The sequence below is a fragment of the Aptenodytes patagonicus genome, chromosome 5 (genome assembly GCF_965638725.1).
Source record: "Aptenodytes patagonicus chromosome 5, bAptPat1.pri.cur, whole genome shotgun sequence".
Lineage (NCBI taxonomy): Eukaryota > Metazoa > Chordata > Aves > Sphenisciformes > Spheniscidae > Aptenodytes > Aptenodytes patagonicus.
In genome coordinates, this window is record NC_134953.1 from 55,054,496 (window position 1) to 55,079,929 (window position 25,434).

The window sequence follows — 25,434 nt, forward strand, 5'->3', positions numbered from 1 at the left end:
GACCTGACTTGACCTTCTAGTCATTCTGAGATTCATATAAAGCAACAACCACGTTCAGGGATGTATGCATAACTATAACTTTCAAACCTGCTCTGCTTCCTACACTGGGATATGTGGTGGGTGCATCTACTTGAGAGTTAGAGAAGATGCATGAAACACGTGCTCTTCTGCCTGCTTTGCAACGCTGTACGTCATCTCTGGCTTTGGAGAAGCTAGTGCAGTTACACTGCCTGTGCAGGGTTGCGTAGAGCAAGGTCAGCACTGAATTTCTGCAGTCTCCAGCCATGCTTTTTCATCTGATAAGCCCAATGCAAAAAGGGCAAACCTGCAACTCTGTGTCTATAAAGTCCTGTAACCACAGCAGTGGGAAATAAGAATAAGTCTGCAAGATTGTAAGTGTAACATTAAGTACAGACATGACTCCAAACTGTTCTTTTAGAGAAAAATCAGAAGGGCTTAGCCTGTAGCTCCAGAGAGGTAGGTTCACTCACTTGCTGCCAAACACCCTTAGCATGTGACTGTGAGATGTAATCCTTATCTCTCAAATATCAGCAACTTTCTACTGTGAACACTGTGCATAGGTGTAGTGATAGGATGTACATTAAAGGTAATTTATTGTGTGGTAAATGAGAGGCCCTCAAAGTTTTTAAGCTAGAAGAAAAAAGCTTTGATCTCATCTACAAAAACTAGGTAATTGTATTGGTGAATTACTGATATTGCCTGCATGAAATGATTTTAACAGAACTGATTAAACAGGAATAGATGGAAGACGTTCTTCAAAGACTGCTGTTAACACCCCCCTCTCTATAGATTCTATTTTAAATAAGGGCATATTTTTATACTGTTTTATTTTAAATGCAGGTGAACCAAGGAAATTTGACCCAAAGTTCAGAGGACCTATTCATAACAGGTAAATATCTTAACTCATTCTATTTAATTCTTTTGGTTTTGCAGTGAACGGGATAAAAAATTTTGTTAACAAAACTTGTGATTTGATTCTGCAATACTTTTAAATCTAGAAGACAATCCTTACCACCCTTGAGGAAGTATGATTACTGGGGAATATTTAACTGTGTGCTCTTAAGTTCTTTCAATTTGAATGCCAATTCTGTATGCCTCATATTGTCTAGTACCTGCTGTCTTACCTTGCGCTGATACAAGTAGGACCATTTGAGGTGTTGTAATGTTCTGGGGTGCCACGGCCATGTGATGCAGTCTGTCTTGTTTCCATACAGCACAGGACTGGAACCCTGGCACACTCTATTCTTCAGTTTGCAGCTGGTTTTCCTGCTCCCATAGTCACCACATCAAGGGATTTATTTAGTTCTCTCCAGAGTATGGCCTGGGTTGTACAAATGGGCCACATTGGTACTGTGTCTGGCCAGCAGGGTAAATCCCTGGCAGAAAATAGGTAGTGCTTGAACAGTAACAGCAGTAAAGTACTGTCAGTGATGTGGCTGGCTGCTGGAGTGACTCAGCCCCGAAACCCTTACTTGAGTGAACAGTTTTTACATGCGTGAAAAGTGTCTCTGAAGTGAGTGAGACTACCTATGGCACTGTGGACTGCAGAGTTGGATCCTAAAATGTTGCAATTTAATGGTACTTTTGAGCAGTCTATTACTGTACCTTTCTCTCATGTGCACAAGGGGTGGTGAAACTCTGGTGATGGTATGCCAGGAGGACTTCTCTTGTTTTTACTGCTACTGTGTGATACAGTTAGTAAAAACTGTTTTTGCATTGTGGCTTGCTGTTACATCTGTGTAGTTGCTGTGACAGCTTCTGCAATTCCAGGTATGTATGTGCTATTCTAATTGTACATTCCACAGCAGCTTCTTAAAAACACAGCCAAATGAATACAATGCAACACTATTATAGCACATACATTCAGTGCATTTTATAATGCTTTAGTGAGATAGTATTGTTGGGAACAATATAAAAGATCAGTTCCCTAAACATTAAGGGTATGGCTTCATTGTACAGTAGACCATAAGGCAACGATAGCTGCATTGATGCTTATTGAGCATACTTTGCAATGAGGTGCACTTTGATTTAGATTCAACCTACCCTTTCTGCAAGATACCCAAATGACTTGCCTGACCTTTTGGGGTCATCAGTGTAGCACTGTGCAGTACACTGTAGACGTGCCCTTGAAGTAGTTTAAGATTATTATTAATTTTTTTTAAAGACAATGAATGAACTGGGGTTTTTTAATTCATTTTTCCAATTACTAAGATTAAATGATTAAGAAACCACAGTCTTTCAAGCAAATAAAGACTATGTAGTTCCTATGAACAAAATGCCTTCTCAGAAGATACTCCAAAGAGTTCAACAGGAGGAAATGGGCACCTCCCCTGAATTTGTTTCTGACTTTGGGGCTTCCCACTTTTCTGTAGGAGAAGAGATACTAGAAAGCTGAAAGCATACATTTTTGTCCAGACAAATGAGTGCTAGTAATGAATATGTGGGTGGGGCCAGAGCTGTTTGTATGCCTTGCCATAACTGGCATAACTCTGTGTACAGTGTGGGTGGGTGAAACACCTATCTTTGCTTTCTGCTGATAAAATAAGTTGTCCTGCTCTTGATTTCATTTTCAGTTTTCACTGGTCAGGGAAGAAGTTTGTCTTCATTTCTGAAAAATGGAGAGGATGGGCTTCTAGGGAGATAGGCTGCAAATTGTACATATCTGCATGGAAAGGTACAGAGACAGCTGGAAAAGGTCACATCCCATCATCGTGACTGCTGAAGCTGATGCATTTTTGGAGGTGCTGTAGAGTAGAAATGATGTTTTGAAGTTGTTGAGCACCAAGCTATCCCCCAAACCACTAAAAGCCTGAAAAACTGAGAAACAGAAAGCCAAGTCTTAACAATGGTCTATTAATGTCTATTAAAGAATGGATTACTCCCACACTTTTGTCGGATGGATCCTTTGCAAGGAGATTCAGTTATCTGAACTTTCTCTTTTTTTTTAATAGAATAGAGCTGTTGCCAGTGGTTAAAGTGTTGAACAGTGGTGGGTAAAAGAAGTGTTCAACAAGGCAATGTGTATAATGCTTTGCTCGTACCATCATTCTCAAGGGGGTTGTGTGTGGAGTTTGGTATATTTCATGCAAACAGAGTTCCGTACTGGGACCGGTACTGTTTAGTATCTTCATCAATGACATAGACAGTGGGATCGAGCGCACCCTCAGCAGGTTTGCAGATGACACCAAGCTGAGTGGTGCAGTTGACACGCCAGAGGGACGGGATGCCATCCAGAGGGACCTGGACAAGCTCGAGAAGTGGGCCTGAGTGAGCCTCATGAGGTTGAACAAGGCCAAGTGCAAGGTCCTGCACCTGGGTCGGGGCAACCCCTGGTATCAATACAGGCTGGGGGATGAAGGGATTGAGAGCAGCCCTGCTGAGAAGGACTTGGGGGTACTGGTGGATGAAAAGCTGGACATGAGCCGGCAATGTGCGCTCGCAGCCCAGAAGGCCAATCGTATCCTGGGCTGCATCACAAGAAGCGTGGCCAGCAGGTCGAGGGAGGTGATTCTGCCCCTCTACTCTGCTCTGGTGAGACCCCACCTGGAGTACTGTGTCCAGCTCTGGAGCCCTCAGCACAGGAAAGACATGGACCTGTTGGAGCAGGTCCAGAGGAGGGTCATAAAAATGATCAGGGGGATGGAACACCTCTCCTATGAAGAAAGGCTGAGAGAGTTGGGGTTGTTCAGCCTAGAGAAGAGAAGACTTTGGGGAGACCTTATTGCAGCTTATCAGTACTTAAAGGGGGCTTATAAAAAAGATGGCGGCAAACTTTTTAGCAGGTCCTGTTGTGACAGGACAAGGGGGAATGGCTTTAAACTAAAGGGGGGTAGATTGAGACTAGATATAAGGAAGAAATTTTTTACGCTGAGTGTGGTGAAACACTGGCACAGGTTGCCCAGAGAGGTGATGGATGCCCCATCCCTGGAAACATTCAAGGTCAGGTTGGACGGGGCTCTGAGCAACCTGATCTAGTTGAAGACATCCCTGCCCACGGCAGGGGTGTTGGACTAGATGACTGTTAGAGGTCCCTTCCAACCCAAACTATTCTATGATTCTATTAAAAAGGATTAAAATGCAATGACTGTGTTGATTGACTCTGAGCCAACCAACTCATGAAAATCCAAAATGATGTTATCAAAATGATGTCTTTTATTGGTATGACTACATACTGCAGTCCTTTCAGTTTTTTCTATTCTCATTGTGCACCGTTCAAGACTGTCTGCCTTTGTTCTCCACAGAAACATTAGTGTACAGCGGAAATATGCATTGAAAAAGTGGATTGTATCTAACTTAAAAGTAGTTCTGAAACATACTTCTTTGTTACAAAGCCACCTGCCAGAATAATCTGGCTTGACTTCACTTAATAGTCAGTGCTGCAGATGAAAGCATGTCTGTTACCTCTTAGAAGGTTCAGTAGTTTACAAGAAGAGTGAAGTTGCTCAGAAAGCATCTAAGAAATCATGGGCAATTCATCAGTGTTTTTCCAGATGTAAGTGTAACATAGAGAATAAGTTCTAAACTAGCATTTACTATCCTTAGTGAGAAGAATAAGTTAGAGAACCACAAGTTATTTATCAATTTTATATTTCTCAGCATAAAATTTATGACAGAGAAGAACACTGCAGCCTTGTGGTACTCTCACTTGAACCCGCACACTGTTCTCACCTATGCAAGATTTATTTCTTCTTTTCCTTTCTGAAAGCTAATAATTTTAGAAATAAATGGAATGTTTGTTTAGGGAGTTGATCCTAATTTGAGAAGTATCTTTATGATACTGCCAGTGAGACTTTGTATGTGCTGTGTATAGGAATGAATTTAAGTGATACTTTAGGGATGTTGTTATGTTCATCTGTGTGCATTACTACCAGAAAATACGTGTTAGGCTTTATATATTGTAAGCTTACTCACTTGGTGGATACAGGGTGAAGCAGTAGCTCTGCAATTTCTCAGCCTAAAATGATGTAGCAGGAGTTCTGGTAGACAACTTTCTAGAGGAAAATAGAAACTCCTGGTGTTCCCTGTCAGTCTGAGCTGGAGATGTATACCATCCTCACACCAGATCCGATGATCAGTGTAACTGAATTCATATGAGACAAAATCTAGCACATCGTATTTTAAGTCTAAGCTATCTCTGATTCCTGAAAGGCAGAAATTTCCTCCAAGCCATCTTTCCCTGCCCCCAGAGGCTCACCCCTAGGAACTGAGTAAGTTGGGCACCTCTCAGTTTCTGAATGTACGAACAGTTGTCTAGTGTCACAATGTTAAAGCTGTCTGTCTGTCTCTCTGTCTCTCTCCCATTGGCATTGAAATGGTCTCTCATACTGGACTTCAGGAAGATTTGTCACCTGAGAGGGGGGGCTCTTGAATGGTCTTAGTATTTCATGCCAATGCCAGATGAAGGGGGGAATGTTTTGGGGAAGGCTTGTGAAGTTAAGGATTCGTAAGGAATTTAGATAGCATGTGTTATGCTTCTTTAAGAATAAAAAAGCATTTCTTCCACCAACATCATCATAAGATATCTTAAATATGTTTCTGGATAAATCAGTCAGGTACCATCATACAGGTGGGGAAGTTCTTCTTTTTCTTAATGCAATTATACTACTTTGGGTATAAAATAAACTGTCTTCCTCCATTTAGATTTTCTCTGAATTCCAGTAAGAGAATTTATACAGTCAGTGTAATCATAGCATATTTTTCTAAACTGCTTTGGCAAAATCAAATTAGTAAATCACACTTCGACTTACCTTCAATTTCACGGAGTTTGTCTTAACTCTTTCCCTTGCCCCTTGTTATTTTTCTCCCTCTTCTATGTAGTTTCTTGGGTTTTTCTCATATTCCTCTTGCTGGTTAGACACATTGTAGATTTTTTTTCCTTGTTATGTTTAAAAACTCCTGACACCTCCTGGACTATCTTTAGTTGTTCAACATCTTTCTAGAAATTCAGTGTTCTTGTTAAGACAAAGATCACCACCTCCTCTGTGATTAGAAAATGTAGTTAATGGGTTCTCACACAAATTGAATATCAGTAAATTTCCATAACCGTTCTTTAAGAGTTTGAAAAAACCTAATAAAAATTCCTGACCTTAACTAGCAATACAAACTTCACCTTCTCACAAATACAGATGGTGTCACTCATAGATATCTGTGATATCTATGATGGCACATCACTTGATACTGTGGTCAATATTGAAATAATCCTTTGTGCTTTTTAAACTAAATAGCCTGCCAAAGATGTTACTTAGGTTACACTAAGAGTCTACCATAGATAAATGTTGGTAGAATATTAAATTATTTTTCTTGCTACTGGTATTTTATTGGTCCATATATGTTTTATTACGTGTTGTTGTCTATATCAACATAATGTGCCATACACTCACTAATATGAGTGGGGAAGCCTACATTTTTCTTTGTTGTTCTTGTTTCGTGTTTCTGGTTTGGGGCATACAGTGTCTACAGATGTTGCTCATTTGCAGATATTGAAACTTGAGTTTTCCAGAATTAAACAATACTTCCTTGAGCATTGTGCCTGTAACTAAGACACATCAAATTAGTAAATCCATGCAGGTCAGTGCAGATCAGTCGTACTCATTAAGAAAATGCAGAATTTAAGTTAATGGAAAACAGCTTGTGGTGAAAACTTGTATAAATATCTTTTTTTGTGTAGTTTTGGCCTCCACAGTAGAAGTGGTAATTCATGGGGGATTTTGAAAGGAACTTTCTCTGCAAACATTTAGTTTATGGGCGCCTTGCACATTTATTCAGCTGTGCAGGATGATGCCCTCATGTGCTGATAGAAATACCCATTTGTACAGCAGATCTCGCTTCTCAGTTCAGCCCCAGTGAAGAAATGGGTCTTCAGAGCTATTCATGGCATTGTATGGCATAGTATAACATCACCTTGACACAACGTGATTTAGGGAAGTCTCAAAACACAAGCTGTTAGTCAAGCAGGGAGGAGGAACTCAGAAGTGAGGACATTAGTGGTCACCTTAATGTGTCAGCAGAGTTGAAAGTGGTAACCTGAAACTCACACTGTGAACATCTTGAGCCTCGTTTTGCTCTGTGGTTGCACAGTGCTGGGCTCAAGACTATTTGTAGGTGCTAATACACTGCTAGTGCTGTTTAACTAATAAACATCGTAGTTTCTTGCTCGTGCAGCATCTTGGGCGAAATTGCACTTGTGACAGGTTGGGCATGAAACTGCCAAACAGAGGGAGGTTCTAGTCAGTCATTAATGATTAAGTGCATGAACTGTCAGTGAATAAATGGCTTTTATGCGCTAATACTCTGTGTGGATGATTTTATCTTTGCATTCATTTATTTGCTAGGATGCCATTACACATGCACAAAGTATTGTTTGCATGCACTGCCACATGTAACACAGCAAGAGGAACCAAGAAGCCAGTATGTTTCTGAGAGACGGTGGAAGGCAAATCAGGCTCCATAGATTAAGCCAAATGACAGTAGTAAGCAGTAAAATGTGATGTTGGAGCCTGAACCGTGCACTTAACCAAATGAAGGTCTTTTATTACGTCACCTGAAAATGATGAATCTGATGGTTTTATCAGCAGTTTATCTCTATGGAAACTCCTGTGTTCAAATACATGGACTCACTGTGTTTTGGTTCAGATTATGGAAGTTGGTTATCTAAAAAGTACCAAAAAATATCAAAATTTCCAATACTGGCTATTAGCAAAAGCATTTTTAATTTTTTTGTCATCTATACCATAAGAAATGTAAAGTGCTTTTTCTCATTAATCTTTGAATGTTTACACATAATTATTATGTAAAAGTATGATAGCGCTATCTGTAAGAAAGATTATAGAGCCCATATGATAAGCAGTGTTCTCTGTTCCTATTCTCATAATCATATTTCCATTAATCCATCTTCCTTAGGGTTCAGTTTAACAGTTCAATCTCCTGAGTGATTTTGCTCTGCCTCATTAGCCTGAAACAAACTGAAAAAGCAGATTTGCCATAACAGATTGCCTTCTTAGTTTGAAAAAATTCATATCAAATCTGTTTTCAGTCAAAGCATGGCTGGATAATTTCTGATTAGGTTTCAGTAATAAGCATGGGCTTCCAATATCTCCTGCTTAGGAAGAAGTAATTCCCATTGTTCCAGTTCCTGCAACTTTGGAAAATCCCAGAATCTTCACATTGTATCTTTACGGAGTTATTTTAATTTATTCATTTAAGATGTTTTACATTTTTTTTCCTCTCCTGTGGAGCCTTGTATTTATGAGGTAATATTATGATCTCACTGAAAGTGAGCTACTTGAGCTAACAACGATGTTAAATGGAGCCAGGGTTTCACCCATAGTATCTAGTAAAATAAGCAATTATTTTATATGAACAACAATTAGTCCGTATGAACTGTTTCAAAATTTTCTAGAAGCCACCCAAAAGAGGATTTATGTACTTCTTACATATTTTAAAAATATTTGTATGACAGCAATACTTGGCAACAGTGAGTTTTACTAGGTACTGTACAGAAGTTTGTGTATTGCAAAGAACAGAAAATCCTGCATTCTGGTAAAGTGTTTACAGATACTTCTTCGTGGTGGCTCTGCAAAACTTTAAAAGGAAGCATTAGCACAAACGGGTGTAACCTTTAATTACATGTAGGTATCGTAAAATGAGACCTGTGAGAATTGGACTGGAAGAGGTTTTTGAGACTTATAGGAGTTGTAATTAAAGTATTTATGGTGCCATATTTCTCCTGAGACATCTTGAATTAAATACTGTACCTCTTAAAAACGGCTCTGATGGGGTGAGAGCCAAGCTTGAGCAGTGTCAGAACTGCTTCTGAATGGAGGCTGGGAAAACGAGCAGCATTGTTTTAGCATCGCTGCTTCTACTTTAAGCAGTTGTCTGTTCTTAGATTACTGTCATATTGACCTTGAATCCTGTACCACCTTGGCCTCACTAAAAATTTATTTCAGTGAGATGTTAAAACTGTGTCTCTCTAGAGAAGTGGACAGGATTTTTCATTCCTTTTCCACACCTGGAAACACTTTTCAGGTTCTCCAACTGTTTAAAAAAGATCTGTCATCTTTATCTTCTTTATGCTAAAGAATAACTGTTCTCTGTAAGAGGAAACATAGATTGGAAAATGGAAAGAATGGTAGATGCTAAAAATGACTGTGTCAGTTGGAGTTTGGATTCTAAGATTTCTTTTACTGGCAAGATTCAGCTTGCATCCACTTGGCTCCTTGCATGGACTCACAAGCGGAGATGAACATCGCTCATTTTATGAAGGTCGTCCTTTACTTTAACTTGAAGCACACGTTAGCTTTCCTGGGGTGATGATTGCTCACTCATCTGTCACGGAAAAGCAGAACAGGATTTGGATCAGGTCAGAACAGCAGCAATTTGTTACTACAGCTGTGGGGACAGCCCGGAGCAGCACCGACAGGCTCTGCGAACATGAACCCTGCCCAAATGGGGTGGTTACAATTCATACACCTTTAGGTTATACAACCCATTCTTCACCAAAACTGTGTCAGATAAGCAGAACATGGTAAATAACATCGATTGAAATCCTTCAGATAAGGAGGCTCTAGGCAGCACACCCTTTTATGAGTAATTCACTCCTTTGTTAATTAAATCCTGGTGAGACCATTAGCTGGAGATGTTTCTTAACCAGTGAGGCCTGCAAAGGCCTGTGAGACGGTAACTATTTTGCTTCCACGCATCTTTAGAAACAAGGGCTTGTGAAGTTGACTTGTGAAGGGGAGAGCTGCTTACCCCAGCCAGAGCCCTCCGAGTCGATGGTCTCCACAAGTGCGTACTGACCTTCTCCTGCTCGCTTGGGAGTGTCGTACTTCATGTTAATTACACTGCTCTGATCAAGGTCAGACACTGGAGGAAAAATTGGTCTAGTGGTCCACACCTCCAGTCCTCTGCCTGCATGAACTTAATATGCAGGCCAATAAGTAGAAGACTAATTTAATTGAATACTCACAGTTTACTCACTGACTCAGTTTTCAGACTGGAGAGTGCTGTTCTTTGATTGCTTGTCCGTAAAAGAGGGTATGGCTTTCCACAATGATGGGGTTTTTTTGTCCTCTCCGTAGAGCATATTTTGATTGCATTAAATGAGGTCAAGCAGCTGAGTCAGAATTTTGTGCAGAGATCAGGGATAGTTGCATATAGGCTTTTTTTCATTTCACACTGTTGTTTTTCCATTCATAAGCTATTTATAATACAGCTAAGTTGTGCTGAATCTTTCTTTCATCACATTGTTTGCAATATTTGATACCAGCTTTAGGGACATGCTGAGCTAGATGTCCTGTAGTGGCTTATACCATAAGTGATCTCATGGATTCAGTGTTGTAAGGTATTACTTGTTTTAAGAATATTGAAACCTAGTCCTCAATATGTTTTTATTGCTGTCTACAATGCAAAAGGCATATGCATTTATTTGCTGGTCTTGGTGCAAATGGCAGCCTTACGCCTCAAACGTGATTTTGTGAGTAAGACTTCTGCTAAGTGCGGATGCAGACATCTTATTCTGATGTTAAAATACCCTATGACACTCGGTGTTTTCAAAGGGTCATATTAGACACCTTATTTTTAAAAAGTGTTTCTTTCTGTCCTTAGGCACTGTACAGACATTATTTGCTGTGTGATCTTCATAGTCGTCATTCTGGGTTACATTGCATTAGGAATTGTGGGTAAGTAAACGCAGGACTGGTAGTGCTTTCTCATACACAGGGGAAGCAACTTCGTGAATGTTAGAATTTTTAACTGAGGTGTCCCTTTTGCTTGTATCTACGTAAAGCTTTCCAATCAATAAGCAATGCCTTGCCTAGAAACAAATAATCAATTAACATTCAGTGCCTATTGTAATTAGGGAGAAGTTCAAAACCATGTGTTTACTGATGAAAAATTCAAAATTAAGTGTGTTCAAGTAAAAATGACATGGTTTGATAATTTTGCTATCATAAAGTAACTGTGGTAGAAAAAATCACTTATTTGTCATTAATCTGACAGCAAAAGTTAGAGATAAACACTTTGGTTTTAAGAGGCTTTTTGTTCTGTAAAATATTACTGAAAGAACCTATGTGAGCCGTAAAAGGAGAAGTAAGAGAAATTACTTCATTTATTGTGGGACCCAGAGTTGTTTGCACATCAGGATATTCATTAATAATAGCCATTTTATTTTGTTTGTGAGAGAGAATTGTATGAATGCCTGTGTGTGAAAGGACAAACGATGCTGTAAAAGTGTGTTTATTGTGTATCTGCCTGTCTGTCTGAGCTCTTTCAATTTCCTTGTAAAAGATTGTTTTGCCCTGCCTTACACAGAAGAAAAGCCATTAGTTTTCTTCATAATCCTGTAATACCATTTTCTGTTCTGTAGAGAGAAAAAGTTGTGCAATCTCCATCCTTGGGGATATTCAAAAGCTGTGTGGATGTGGTCCTCGGCAGCCTGTTTAGATGACCCTGCCTGAGCAGGGGTTTTTGAACAAGATGACCTCCAGAGGTCCCTTCCAACCCCAACCATTATGTGAAAAGCTGCTGTCTGTAGCATGAAAAAATGACTGTAAGCAAGACTGCTTTAACCTAGGTGATTCCAATAACTGTCTGAGAGAATACTTTATCCTCCCACTAAATTGTAGGGTAGCATAACATCCCCCAAGCCACAATGCTGAGCTGTCTCCTCTCACCTTGCCTGTAGTAGCTGAGCACTGAACACATTCTGAAAAGGCTGTTCTCTCTCTCAAGCACTGGGAATTCTCTGTGTGTATTTTTTCTTTCCCTTATTCACCTGCACTTACTGCCCCATCATGAACCTTTATGTCTTCAGGAAGACGGAGAAGTGAGGAAGCAAATGGTATATACCAGCAAGTGAGAGAGGCATGGAGGACCTTTGCAAGGAAGTGCGAAGCCCGCACTAGGAAGCAAACACCAGGGTAACAGATGGCTGATGATGCTTGCAGGTGGAAGAAATTATTTCTTTTCAAAACTCTCTGTTTTTTTCCTTATCTAATCGCTTTGAGCCTCTGTTTCCCAAAATTGAATGATAACTTGAGATCTATGAATGTAAGAAAAGCGGGCAGAGCAAAAAAGTGAATTCAGAAGCTGTTCAAGCTGTACTTGATTTTATGCCATGCTTCTAGAGATTACAGCAGCTATAGGATTCTCTTTGGGATTGGATCCGGGAAGAGTGTGCCCAACTGTACTGCATGGCATGATTGTACAGTCAGCTTCAGACTGACTTGAAATGCAGTCCTCTGACAATTTTTTCACAAATGATGTGGAATGATGCTTAAGTTAACATCAGTGGCATCTGTGTGGAGGCAAGTCCAGGATCTCTTTGTTTTGTTGCCGCTACTGGATTCTGTGTATGCAGAATCGTGCATGTGCTCTCTCATCACAGTTCTGGCTATTGTTTGGATCCTGTGGGCCCTTTCCTTTGCTATGGAATGAAGCATCTTCTTTCCCTCATGGCATAATTGAATTGTTCCCACTTTGCTTAAATCCAAATCGACACTAATGTTCATTTGACTTGTGAAAGTATTTGGAGCAGAAATATTCACGCGACTCCCAGTTATAGGAGATTGGAGAGGGACTTACCAGAATATACATGCAATATATATCTCTGGTTACTAAACCTGCTCTGGAATAGACTGAAGAAAAGGAGGTAAATTATTAGTCCTAAGAAGCAACAGTAGCTGTTGGACTGTGCACAGCTCTTGCAGACCTGCCGTGCCTCCCACTTGGTGCTGGGAGTATGCCGTGTCTGAAGGACATCCCTCTAATGTCTGTGCTGTTGTCCTCCTCTTTCTACCTGATTGACTGATTCTTCATTGATGTTCTGCTCTCTCCTTCTGTCACTTCTCAAACACAAAGCCAGAGCTGAAGAAGCTGGACTCAGATCAGAGGAACATTTGTTGTTTTCTTGAGCATACAAATGCTCTGGTGACTGGTGAGCTGCCCCTGTGCAGACAGGCAATATTCTGAAGTGCTGCTACCTGGACAAAGGGAAAGGAGAGCATTGGCAGTTTCTAGCTGTATGGTATTCTTATGCTGCCAGATCTTGGCTCTCTTTCCAGCACTATATAAATCTCCTTAATTTTTTGGCTAAAACTTTATGTCAACTTTCTATGTGCAGTTTCCAAAGAACGCTGTATGCTAGGTGTTGCAGAAGTAGATAGCAGCAGAAGAGGACTGACCAGTTCCTCGCTTCTTCACATCTGTAATCTCAGACAATGTAGTTACTGTGATGTGAGACAGTGAATTGGTCATATTCCCTGGTCTGCACATGCAGTGGTTTCCTACTGGACACAAGGCATCTGAACAGCCTTCTCTTGCAAACCTTATGAAATATTGGTTAGAACTAGAACCTATTCCTGGAACCAGGTACTGAATTTGTAGCTGGTGACTTTTTCTACCTTTCTTACAGAGAAGATTTGAATTTTCAATCTAGAAACATTTAGTTCAGCTCCAAATCCAGATGCACGTGGTCCCTGCTTTTCATCTTTCCTTGTACTGTACTTCAGCTATTCTTTTTACTCTAATTTATTTCTAAGTAAAAGATGAGATCAGCTTTGGTACAGTTCCAGGGGCCAGCCCTGTACAAAATACATGAGAGTCAAAGTTCACATTAAGAGGAAACAGATTATAAATCAATCCTTAGTCATGAATTACATCTTATTATAGGAAAAAAAACCCCATAGATTTCCGCAGTTTCTTGAATATGTGTGAATACTGCTCTAGATCCCTGTTTAATTTGGCTTGAGAAGTAAGCAATAAATGCAGGTTCATCACACAACTGCTATGACTGAAAATCTGAGTCAAATTTTGTCCTCAGTATTGTATGTATAGCACACATAGGCTTCAGCTATATGTGTGTCTGTGTAACAGTGGGGTAGATTTTTTTTATGTTTCAGGGGGGCTGAAATGCAGTCTGAGTAAAAGGTAATCAATTCTCCTTGAAAGATGAAACCAAATGATTTTTGATACTAGCCTTTCTTAGTTCTGCTTCAGTGATGGCTGCTGTTGAGTGACTGTACTGAATAGAAACAGTTATTCTATGATTTGCTTTCTTATCAATCTTTTAACTTTACAGATGAACTAATAGTGCTAATTTAACATTCCATGTAGTTTTCCTTCCTATCAAACTGCCTTAACTCTTCATGTTTATTTCGGAGACACCGGGCTTATCTGGGCAATACTTTACAAGTGTTTAGCCTCTTAATTTAAGATTATTTTAATTCAGAGAAGTGCACATAAAAGGCAGCAAATAAGTTATCTTGGAAAAGAGCCTCACATTCCAAAGGACAGGTTAATTCAAAGTAACAACTCTTGTTGTATTGCTCCAAGGGATGCTTACACAATACCAGTGTTATCAACATGGATTTACAAATTCTGTGTCATGTGTTCTATTACCTGTTTCAATACATTAGTAAATTGCTTGTGTTAAAAAGCCATAAGAACAATTTGGCAGGTCATTTTCTCCATACATAAAACCATTAAAAATATACCTTTAATGGAAGCAAAATAATGATATGAAAAACTGCCCTTTCAAAAATACACAGCAGAGGGAATGAGACAGATAGTATAAACACATTTGCAGTTCATTTTTACGTATCACAGGATGCCATCATTCTAATCATATTTTCTTCTTGACAAGGAGCTTTCTAGCCTTTACAACCACTGACATAGCCCATAGAGCACAGAAAAAAAGGAGTGCATCTGATAGACATTTAGTGACAGACATTAGCTATTTTTGATGCTGTCCATGTGTGTTGGCTCCACATCAATAAAAGGACTGACATAACTGCAGGCCTCCCAAAAATGCTATACCGGTGTCATAGGATGTCACATTGCTGCTCTGAGGGCTGAGTCAACTGTGTAATATGGTTCAGCTGTTCTTTAATTTTCTTTTTTAGCCCAGATGTTTGTACCAGCACTCAGGCTGCAGCCTTATGAGCATCAGAGCATGCTGGAATAAAAATTTTATGTGACTGGATTCCTTTTCATTTAGTGCTTGATAGTGAGTCACCAATAGTGCAGCACAACATGCAAAACATGGTGCTGCTCTGTCAGGCTAGTTCTTGCAATAACCTTCTTCACTCAGTGAGAACTGTTGAATTAGGTACTTATTCCTCACTGACTAGGCCAGAAAAATTGTGTATTTATCACATGGATTCTTTCACTGTCATGGCTCTAAGTTTGCAAAGAGGGTGACAGGGATTAAGTTTATTAATCTTGATGGTTAGCCCTGGCACAGGCAATGAAAGAAGCTGTGTATTTTCTCTTCTGTTGGTCATTTCCCTTTTCTTTCTGCTGCAGAGTTAATTAAATGCTAAATGTGTATGTTGTAAATCAGACCCAATTATTTTTTGTTTCACTTTGGAATTTAGCTGAGAGGCATCTTCCTCCATCCACCCAGCAGCTGATCCCAGTGATGGAATTTCACAAAGTGTGCTAAATCTATTTTTTAAAAGTAGATTCTTTATAATACTGTTTTATTAAAAACGTGACTGAAGCCTTAGGCACACAGGACAACTACTGCCAAGCAGGAGTAGTTTTAGACAATTCGATAATGGCAAAGCACGTACAGTCTGAACAGAAATTCTATTCAGAAGTGAGCAGTGTGTTCCATTGTTTATACTCTGCTAATTTTTACACTCTGCTAATTTTTACTAATAATTGAGAAACACACAGCAAAAGATGAGTGATTAAATTTGAGACCAAGGATTGATACAAACCCAGTGAAACCAAGGGAGCCTTTTGAACTATTTTAGCAGACTTTGTATTAGAACTAAAAAGAATGTGAGGAGAATACACTGCTGTGCCCATTTGATGAGCTGAGTTTTATTCTTGTTGGCTGTGTTAGTCCACCCAAACAGGCTGAAGGAAGTAAGCCTGGGTCACATGGGCCCTTCTTATGGAAAGATCCTTAATAAGACTAAGATAGCAAAAAAAACCCCAACCAACATTATGTTGTAGTGTTTATCTCCTTTCTCCCAAGTTTGTCTGAGGAGTGAAAAATAATTCTAGGTTTAATATGCTACTTAGGAAAGGGATATTGTTGGCAGCAGCAACTACTTCCAAATTATCTATATGAAGCAGATAGAAGTCTTGCTACAGAATTCTTGTCAGTACTTTGCATCTGCCATGGTGGCGCTTATCTCTACTGCTTCCTGTTTTGCTGGTGTTAAAGAAAAAATACAGTCAAGTGTGAAAAATGAGTCCTTTTAATAATGTGCCAAACTAATTTAAAAAAACTAATTTGGGGGCTGGGAAAACACCGATGTATTAGAGTCATCTAACATCATACAAGTAAGGCCTGAAAGGTCTTTCAGGTCTGTATAGGAACTTGATCCATTTGGGACCAGACTTTTACCTGTATGAAAAGCAAGGTCATATTAAAGTAGAAAGAAAAACTCCCTCTTGTCAGTCATGATGGAAGAAAGTATACATGGCATAACCTACAGACTCATTGCAATCACTAGAGAGCTGTCTGCTTTCTAATGTCCTGTACACATATGAGTTACCAACTGACTATAGGAATTCCTAAGAGAGAGTTGATGCCTCCTAAATGTTCCTATTAAGTAATGCTACTGAAATAAGTAAGTGAAAAAGTAAATGGGGTTTAACACCGGTGAAGCACTTTAGCTTTCTCTGAGCATCAGAACACCATGGTTAATCTGAAATGCAGTTAATCTGAATGTTCAGAAAGTGTTTGATAGCAAGCAGCAGATTAATTCACGAACTCCAAAACACAGGAAAACTAACATAAGTTAAAAAGAACTAGCAGGTTCATTCTCATAACCTAAAACCATTCCAGGTGAAAGGTGGCATTACAGATTCTCTGTAACTATTTGCATTGAAGATACGTTGTGCATCTGTCCTGAACGTTTCAGTAAATTTGCAGTCTGCTGCTCTGAGATCTTATATAGGTTCTGTCTCTACTGCACGTATCATTATTGTTAAGCGCTGTCACCAAAGTGACCTTGAGGAAAATGACAGTTTCACAAATGACTAAATATAATGTCACAAAGTTGAGAGAAAATGGGGTAATTAACAGAGAAGCAAGTTCAAGGTGGTTTGCATAGATCGAAGCCTAAAATGTATGCTAAGTGGGGTCCTGACATGCAGTATATAGTGCAAAAGGGGGAAGGTTGGGACTAAAATCTTTGTAATACCTGTAATCTTTTCCACATAATACAAGCACAAGGAAATGTTTGGGAGAAGATCAATGGTCTTTTCTAACAGTTCTCTAGCAACCTGATTTTAGGGTGTCAGCTCAGGGTAGTGATATGGAATTATATTCTGGCATTATATCTTACTTTCAGATGATACTTAAAAATAAATGAAATTTCCGTTATTTAGGGTCAAATCAGCAGTTAGTAGAACAGTTCAAAGGCTAGTCATTGGCTAGTCATGAGGGAAGCTTAGTCAGGTCTGCACACTACAGCTTAGAAATAATGATACGAATAGTGATAGCTGGTGTGTACTTGATCCTCAAAGGGAAATAATGGTGCAGGTGAAAATGGCTTGGAAAAGAAATCTTGCTTCGAAGTGGAGAAAAGAAGTTTAAAAGTTCAATATAAACCTCTTTTCCCATTCAGTACTATGGTTCATGCTAGCGTATGATACATAAGTTGCCAGGTACAGACCTAGTAACTGAAAAGTGGGACAATTGCCAAGTGAGAGGTCAGGAAATGTTTTCATTTACAAAGTGAGAGTTTGTTCCCATTCTTAGTGCATATGGAGTCCTAGACTGGTTTCGGCTGGGATAGAGTTAATTTTCTTCCTAGTAGCTGGTACTGTGCTATGTTTTGGATTTAGGATGAGAATAATGTTGATAACACACTGATGTTTTAGTTGTTGCTAAGCAGTGCTTACACTAGTCGAGGACTTTTCAGCTTCTCATGCCCTGCCAACGAGAAGCTGGGAGGGGGCACAGCCAGGACAGCTGACCCAAACTGGCCAAAGGGATATTCCATACCATGTGACGTCATGCTCAGTACATAAACTGGGGGGAGTTGGCTGGGGGGCGGTGACCGCTGCTCGGGACCTGGCAGGGCATCAGTCGGCAGCTGGTGAGCAATTGCATTGTGCATCACTTATTTTGTATATTCTTTTATCATCATTATTATTATAATTATTTTCCCTTCCTTTTCTGTCCTATTAAACTGTCTTTATCTCAACCCATGAATTTTACTTTTTTTTTTCCGATTCTCTCCCCCGTCCCACTGGTGGAGGGGGGAGTGAGCGAACGGCTGTGTGGTGTTTAGCTGCCTGCCGGGTTAAACCACAACAAGTCCATTAGATTCAGTCACACCCTGTGTATTTCTGTCACACACCCAGGTAATCCCATTAATTTCAGTGCCATTGTGGTTGTCTGTAAACACTCAGATTTGCCTACATAGTTAGCTCCTCTTCTTTCCCCTTTTAATAACCATTATTTTTTAAGTCTATTACATCATATTTTGGATACAACCCAGATATATGTGCCCTGAAGGTAAAAAGTGAACTGGTTTTCTTTCTTACTGATTCATCCATATCTTAGTTCAGTTTAGTTTGTTTCATATTTTAGTTTTCATTAGGAAATTTACAAATCAGTACTCTTCAGTGGTGATCAACAAAGATTAAAGTGGTACGTTAGAGGTGATACGTTTTCACGCTAGTCAGTTTCAACTATTAACTGTGTACACTTGACTAAAATGTTAAAAGATACGTGTATATTTGCAGCTTGGGTGCACGGTGACCCCAGGAAAGTGATTTATCCAACTGACAGCTATGGGCAGTTCTGTGGTCAGAAAGATACCCTCAATGAGTGAGTACTAAATCTATTCACATACCTTTATTACTCATGCACTGTGAATAAGATGTGAGGTTTCAAATCTCTCTGTCTGCTAGGGGTTTTTGTGGGAAGTTGAAGAGACACTCTTACTGTATTTATTCCAAATAAAGTTCAGAAATAGATTAGTTGCTCAGTGCAAATCTAGACCCAAATTATTACTATAATGCAGTTGTTTTCATCATTCAGAGAATATTTTTGGTAAAGTATCAATATAACTTAAAGATTGCATCACTAATTACATAGAAAGTGACTAGCTGGCACAGCTTCTAACCACCAAAGTTTGGATAGTTAATAACCCATCGAGTAATTCTTTTGTCCACCTTGGGATAAGAGTAGTCCTAAAGCATTGTAGCCTGGTTCTGAGTTTTTCTCAACATGCACTAAATAACATAAAGGACCATAAGGAAAAGGTCTTGGTTTTTCTGGTGCTTATCCAGTGCCAGTAGAGAGGAGACTGAGTGGTCTGGGAGACAGGCAGCTGTAACCATACCTTCCTTGGGGATATCAGCCAAACGGCTCTACTTGTCTCAGTTTCCCAGTCTTTTTAAATTTTGAATTGTAAGAGTTAAATTAATTAGTTGATATCAACAAAGTACTTCTACAGGAAAATAGCTGCTCAGGAAAGAAAGATGTCACGTCAATGTTTTCTCTGAAAATCTAAGTGTTTTGTGAAACAGAATTTAAAAAATAGTTTGCTTTTTTCCTCACCTTCTCCCTTTTAAAAAGTAAGTAATAGGCCTCCTTTATACCCTTGTCACTGTCAAGAAGCTGGATGCTATGCAGGAAGAAAAACAGAAGCTAGTGTTTGATAAGAGCTCTTTGCTGCTTCTCTCTTTACCCATTTAGTTTTCTGGGAAAAAACTGAGGAAGCCACTGTCCAAAGGGCAGTTCAGAAGGGGAGGAGCAGGAGACAGGGAGTGGAACAGGGGTAGAACTAGGACTTCATACCCTCTCAAGTTTTTTTTACAGAGGAAACAGACTAGATAGTGTAAGAAGACCTGATCCACCCTCTGACTAAGATTCTTCGCATCAGTTGTTGGAGAGTCCAACTTCCTGAAAAGGAAAAACTAGGAGAAAAAGTTGTAGTGTTGTGTGTGTTACCCTCACTGCACCCCTTCCCTGCTCCCCACCCTCCTTATCCCCAATTGTCCTTGTTCCCTCTCTAGTCTGTAGGAAGCAGTGGGCAAACGGGTTTGGGAGTCTCAGACACTCAGCATCCATGCACTGTGTGGCGTGTAGCCAGATTCTTCTCTCTGATTCTTATCATCCACTCCCATTCCCTCTTTCTCTTTGTTACTCAAGTCTTCCCTTTAGTTATTTCTTACAATGTGATTTCCAGTTTGTATTCACAAATGTCCCTCCATATATATGTTTGCTGGAGAATAATACAGCTACTGAGACTGCATTTTGGCACTTACTTGCTACATTGAGGAGTTCCTTATAAAAATATAAGCCAAAAGATACATAATACAACCTACTGGAAAAGCAAGAGTGTTTATGGCATTAGGTCAGGAGGCCCCTCTGAACAAGTCCCTCTAGTCCCTAAAAGTGGAGGTGTTGGATGTGCTTGTCAGCCCTTCATTGATACCATTGTCAGATTTTTCAGATGCCCTAAAAGTAAGCAGTGTGAAAGGCTAACCCAGGACTACGGTTTTCCAAAGTCCCCAAGGGCTTAGTCTGAGACTTTTTTCTTGGAAAGTGATCACAGTCTCTGTGTTTTGAATCTTGTGCTTGGAACAAGCCTTCCCAGAAATCTCACTGAGGAGTAGAAAAGAGAAGCTAAAAACCAAGCCAACACTCGCAGCTCATGCAAAACCCCATTTGAACTCCAGTGAATTCTATGCAGTTAAATTAATTCTACCTTGTGTTGTCATGCGAGTCTCTTAGGCCTCTTTGTGTCTCCCTGTAATCCATCCATTAATCTCCATGTAATCTCTAAGCTTATTTTGCCTTCTGCAGAGCACAGCATAATCACGGAATACAACACAATTTCATTATAAAGAATACAGACCTACTTCTCGGTGGCTGTTTTCTTGTGTTAGGTATAGGTTTAGACTTTCTTTTCTGCTGTGAATATCAGCAAGTGGACTTGATATAAGAAAAAAAAAAGATGTCATTAATGGCTTTGAGCAGCTCACAGATTATAAATGATATCAAGAAACTATTGAAGAACGATGACATTTCAGTCCAAAATTTTATTCTATGATTTGAAGAAATAACAACGATAGTGAATTGTTTTTGCCAGGATGCTTCTTTTGTTAAACAATGCATAGTAGAACATAGCTCAGTGAAAACAATTTAACCTTGTAAAATGTCAGGCAGTTGAGCTAATCCCAGTTTTAAAGGGAACTTGAATGTGCAGTGATGCTATATAATGGCTTTGGAGGCATAGCCATATGCAGCAATTGGTGGAGCCACGTGCTGGTGGAGGATCAGAGGATATGTCCTGGACTGGGGGAAACAATGGAGAGATGTGGGAGCAGGACTTGTGCCAAGTCTGCAGATAGAAGAGGGGCAGCCTTGTTAGCCCAAGCACACTTCATTGTTAATACTGCCATCCTGCTCCCAAGGCAGAGCTCCCTCTGTGCTACATTGCCACTGTGGGGGTCAGTGGTGGCTCAAACACTGCTTACTGTGTTTTCTTGCACATCATAGGCCATAGGGGGGCATATGCACCATTATTTCTTATGGGGACACTGTATAGTCCTGGCATGGCTAGCTGACTTTGAAGTCTTGTGTAAAAAGGACAGGACTACTGCCGTACCATCTTCACTAGAGCTATCTGATAATTTTCTGACATAGCAAAGCTTAACAGCATATTTTGCTGTCTTCAAAACCCAGGTGTTTAAATCCAGAGATCTTGGAGTAATCAGTTTTCAACAAATCCAAACTGAGGTGACAGCTACCTCAAGGTCCCAAGTTCCAGAAGCTGTCAAGTGTGTGGATTCTGGGGTGCAAACCCCTCAGACTGTCCCTTATTTATATCAAAGGAGGTTTATCAGTGTTGTTAGCAGATGCTATTATCATTCTGTTTCCTGGCCAGCTGCTTTCAGTTTCCAACCATAAAAAGCTTTTGACTGATTTTGGTGCCACCTTCTGATCAACAAAAAATAAGCAGCTTTTACAGTGTAGCATTTGCTGATAGTGATTTTGTGTGCAGTACATACACAATATGTTCAATGTAAGCAAAGGGACCACAGTGTTTTTGCAGGGGTATTTTACAGACCTCACTTCTTAAAGGCAGGACTACAGATATCTGTAACAGTGCCTAGGGTTGTTTCAGCTTAAAACCTTGCTGTGGACAAAACTTCTCAAAATTAGCATTCAAATACTTCTGGTTTCAGAGATGTCTTGGCACAGAACACTCAGGGTCTGCTTGGGATTTGTTTTTTTGTCTTGTGTTTGCAATATGACCATTCACAATAGTAGAATTTAAATATCGATGTATGCTATAAATTTTTGAATGGTAGGATGTATAAGCACCCATATTTGTAACATTAATTATCTTATATCCACTTCCGTAGGAACAAGACCATTTTGTTTTACTTTAACATTCTGAAATGTGCCAGCCCCATAGTGTTAATAAACCTACAGTGCCCTACAACACAGGTGAGTGAAATACAGAGACAATATGTTTTCCCTGCCTCTTAGTCATGGTGCTTAAGAACTAGACATACAGTTGTTTGGATTTAAAAATTGCTGTTCATATCCTTCAAAATATAATATGATTGTTTTATAGATTACATGTGTAGCACACGGTCTCTGTAGCCTGTGATGGTCGGAAAAAATAAATAGAAATACACAAGATTGTGTATATTGGATAAGTGTTGACAAAAAAAAGTCTGTTTAGTTGAATACAGCAATTTGTTACTTATGAATTCATCACAGGCAGCTATTCACTAGTAATCAGTGCATGCAGAAAATAATTTTGATTGACGTCTAGGGTTTTCCAAACTAGACACGTTCAAGAAAATGTGCATATCCTCAGTGACAGGAGTGTCGGGGTGTGGTTAGAGCCTATGGCACTTTCAGAAGTGAAGATCTTGAAAGCTTGTTCTTGTCTAATGCCACAATTTGTACTCTCTTAGCTGTGCTGCAACTTCTCGTGAAGCTGTGAAATAAACACAGTCACTGAACTTGTGTGGGTTAAAATTACCCTCCTGATCTTTTTTACATGAGACCATTTTACTGATCTGGTTTGTTGAATAATTGCACAACCAGTATGTCAGTTTATCTTATGAGGCAACAACTTATGGCATGGGGTAGGTCAGAGGAATTAGGTGCAGGACTGCTCTGATCCAACTTTGCTGCCAAAGTAATTGTACTGTGTAATTAAACTGCAGGTGACAGAGTATGGTCTCAGCCATCCTGACAACATTCAGTGAAGTCCAGTATTAATTTGGATGAGGGTTGTTACATGGTAACCAATTTACTGATTACAAATGTTAATTGTCTATTTATTTGACTATCATTTTAAAATGTTTCCCATTCCAGCTTGCCCTTACTCCTGATCCCTATCCTTGATAGATGTTTCTGGCCTATCAGTTAGTGTGACCGTATGGACTATTTGACACAGCTGAAGAGATGGAAATCTCCAGCAAGGAAGAGCAAGAACCCTCTTAACACTGACCAGTTGCTGTCAGAATGGAAACTTTCTCTATCAGCAGCAGATTTGCTTCAGGAATCCCCATCTGTCCACATGCAGACACCGACACTGTTACCCTGCAGTCTTTAGACTCTGTTACTGGAACAAGTCAGCCTGTTCAGAAATACTGAGGTCATTGTGTGGGATTTGACTGGTGCTGTGGTCAAGTTGGCAGTGGTCATGAATCAAGTAAGGTGAAATACTTGTTGAAGGAGAGTTTGGGGGAGCAGAGTAGTTATTTTGTTTATTTTCAAACATACAACATCTCCAAAACTGAGAATGTTTTTGAATGCTGTTTGCTACTGCAGATGGTTCATTCTCTGGTCTTTTGTGAAAATGCTGAAGAAATGTTTGTTTGATAATTCCTCTTTTGAACTGCAGACAGGGTCTTTCATTCCTGTCCCATTCATATCAAATAGCAGGAGAAAAACCCAAGAATTGGCATGGGAAGAGCTTCAGTTCTTGAGTAAGACTGTGGATTTGCAAACTGTTATTACAGTTCACTGGATCCATAGACAGCATGTTTCATTGCCTGTTTCATAGGTGGGAAACTGAGGTTATAGTAAAGTGTGTACTTCTAAGTCACCCGTTGTCCCAGCAAGGACAAAACTCTTCTTTCTTTGTTCCTTGGCCTGTGGGTAGTCCACAGGACTGTAGTACTCATCTAGAAAGACCCTCTTGCAGCATCTGCCATGTTCTAAGGATTAGTACAAGATCTTTTCCCAAAATCCCTTTACGTGAATCATATATGGTGGAATGCCCTTGAGGTGAAATACAGTTTCGTGCATGATGTCTCTCTGGTACTTGGATAGCAGAGCTTTGCAGAGGGTGTTTGGATAGCACAGCTTTAGAAACAGAGAACAGCCTTCTAGAAAAGGCTGAAACTTGCTAAAAAGATGGACTTCAAACTACCTCACAGTATTTAGGAACACTGAGGAGTCAGAACGGCTGTACACTTGCATAATTCCAGTGACCAGCAGAGCCTTCAGAGTCTGTGTATTGGGGCAGCTGCTTCTCCATTACGTAAATGTAAATCATGACTTCTGAGTAGATGCATTCATCAAACCCCAGTCCTCACCTGATTTCTCACATAAATCTGGTTTATAATGGTTGTACCTTGAGTGGTGTGAATTTCATTCCTGGCATGTGCACCCCCTTGCTTTGTAACTAGGGGAGATTCATCATTAGTCAGTAGTAAAAAGCCACCTTTGAGTGATTTACACGTAAGTTGACTTGAACAATATCTATGGAGATGTATTTGACTGAAGAGACTGTGTAGAAGGGTGGAACAATTTTAGCTGCATGAGACTTTTTTTTAATAAAGTTCTCCTTATAAATGTAATAGAAAGAAATGACATGTATCCTGTGAAAGTAGCTACTGCACCATCTTGCTCATATACACTGTTGCTGATGGAAGTAGAGGAGGACCTGACAGATTTTTTCCTGGTGTTCAAAAAAAAAAAAATTTTTTTTCAACAGACTGAAAGCTCTGCATATCTACCAGAATGTGTAGAACCTAAGAAGATACAGAGAGTGGCTTGATATGCCAGATATGAGGAGAGACTTTGAAAGTGTATTCTATCAAAGAATTTTAGAAGCCTTCATCTAGAGAATCAAAAGGAAAACATATGTCCCTTTCTAAATACTGCAGTAAATATTACTGAAGGCAATTCCATAAAAACAGTGCACTTTTATAGGTGGCCTTTTTCTTACTTTTTAATTGTACTGACTTCCCTTACCCTTCTCTACCCCCAGTGTATTTTTACTAATTTTTTTTTCTTTTCTTGCAGCTTTGTGTCTCAAAGTGCCCAGACAGGTTTGCAACCTACATTGATGTTCAGGCTTCCTACAGATATAAACCAGATCAGTGGAATTACTTCAGGCAGTTCTGCAAACCTGGTTTTAACAATCCTCGCAAGGTGTGTATGTATCAGTAGGT

General features: G+C 39.7%; 1 protein-coding gene across 3 annotated transcripts in view; it reads left to right on the top strand.

Moving 5' to 3' along the window:
• The window catches only part of SLC44A5 (solute carrier family 44 member 5), a 116,997-nt gene that overhangs the window by 62,247 nt on the left and 29,316 nt on the right, over positions 1-25,434 (top strand). For 2 of the 3 annotated variants that reach the window (XM_076339880.1, XM_076339882.1), the window contains exons 2-6: positions 862-910; positions 10,630-10,703; positions 18,739-18,823; positions 22,375-22,459; positions 25,286-25,414. In XM_076339880.1, the coding sequence (XP_076195995.1) occupies positions 862-910; positions 10,630-10,703; positions 18,739-18,823; positions 22,375-22,459; positions 25,286-25,414 (422 nt within the window). The remainder of the gene's footprint in view (positions 1-861; positions 911-10,629; positions 10,704-18,738; positions 18,824-22,374; positions 22,460-25,285; positions 25,415-25,434) is intronic. The other variant, XM_076339883.1, reaches the window with a different exon arrangement.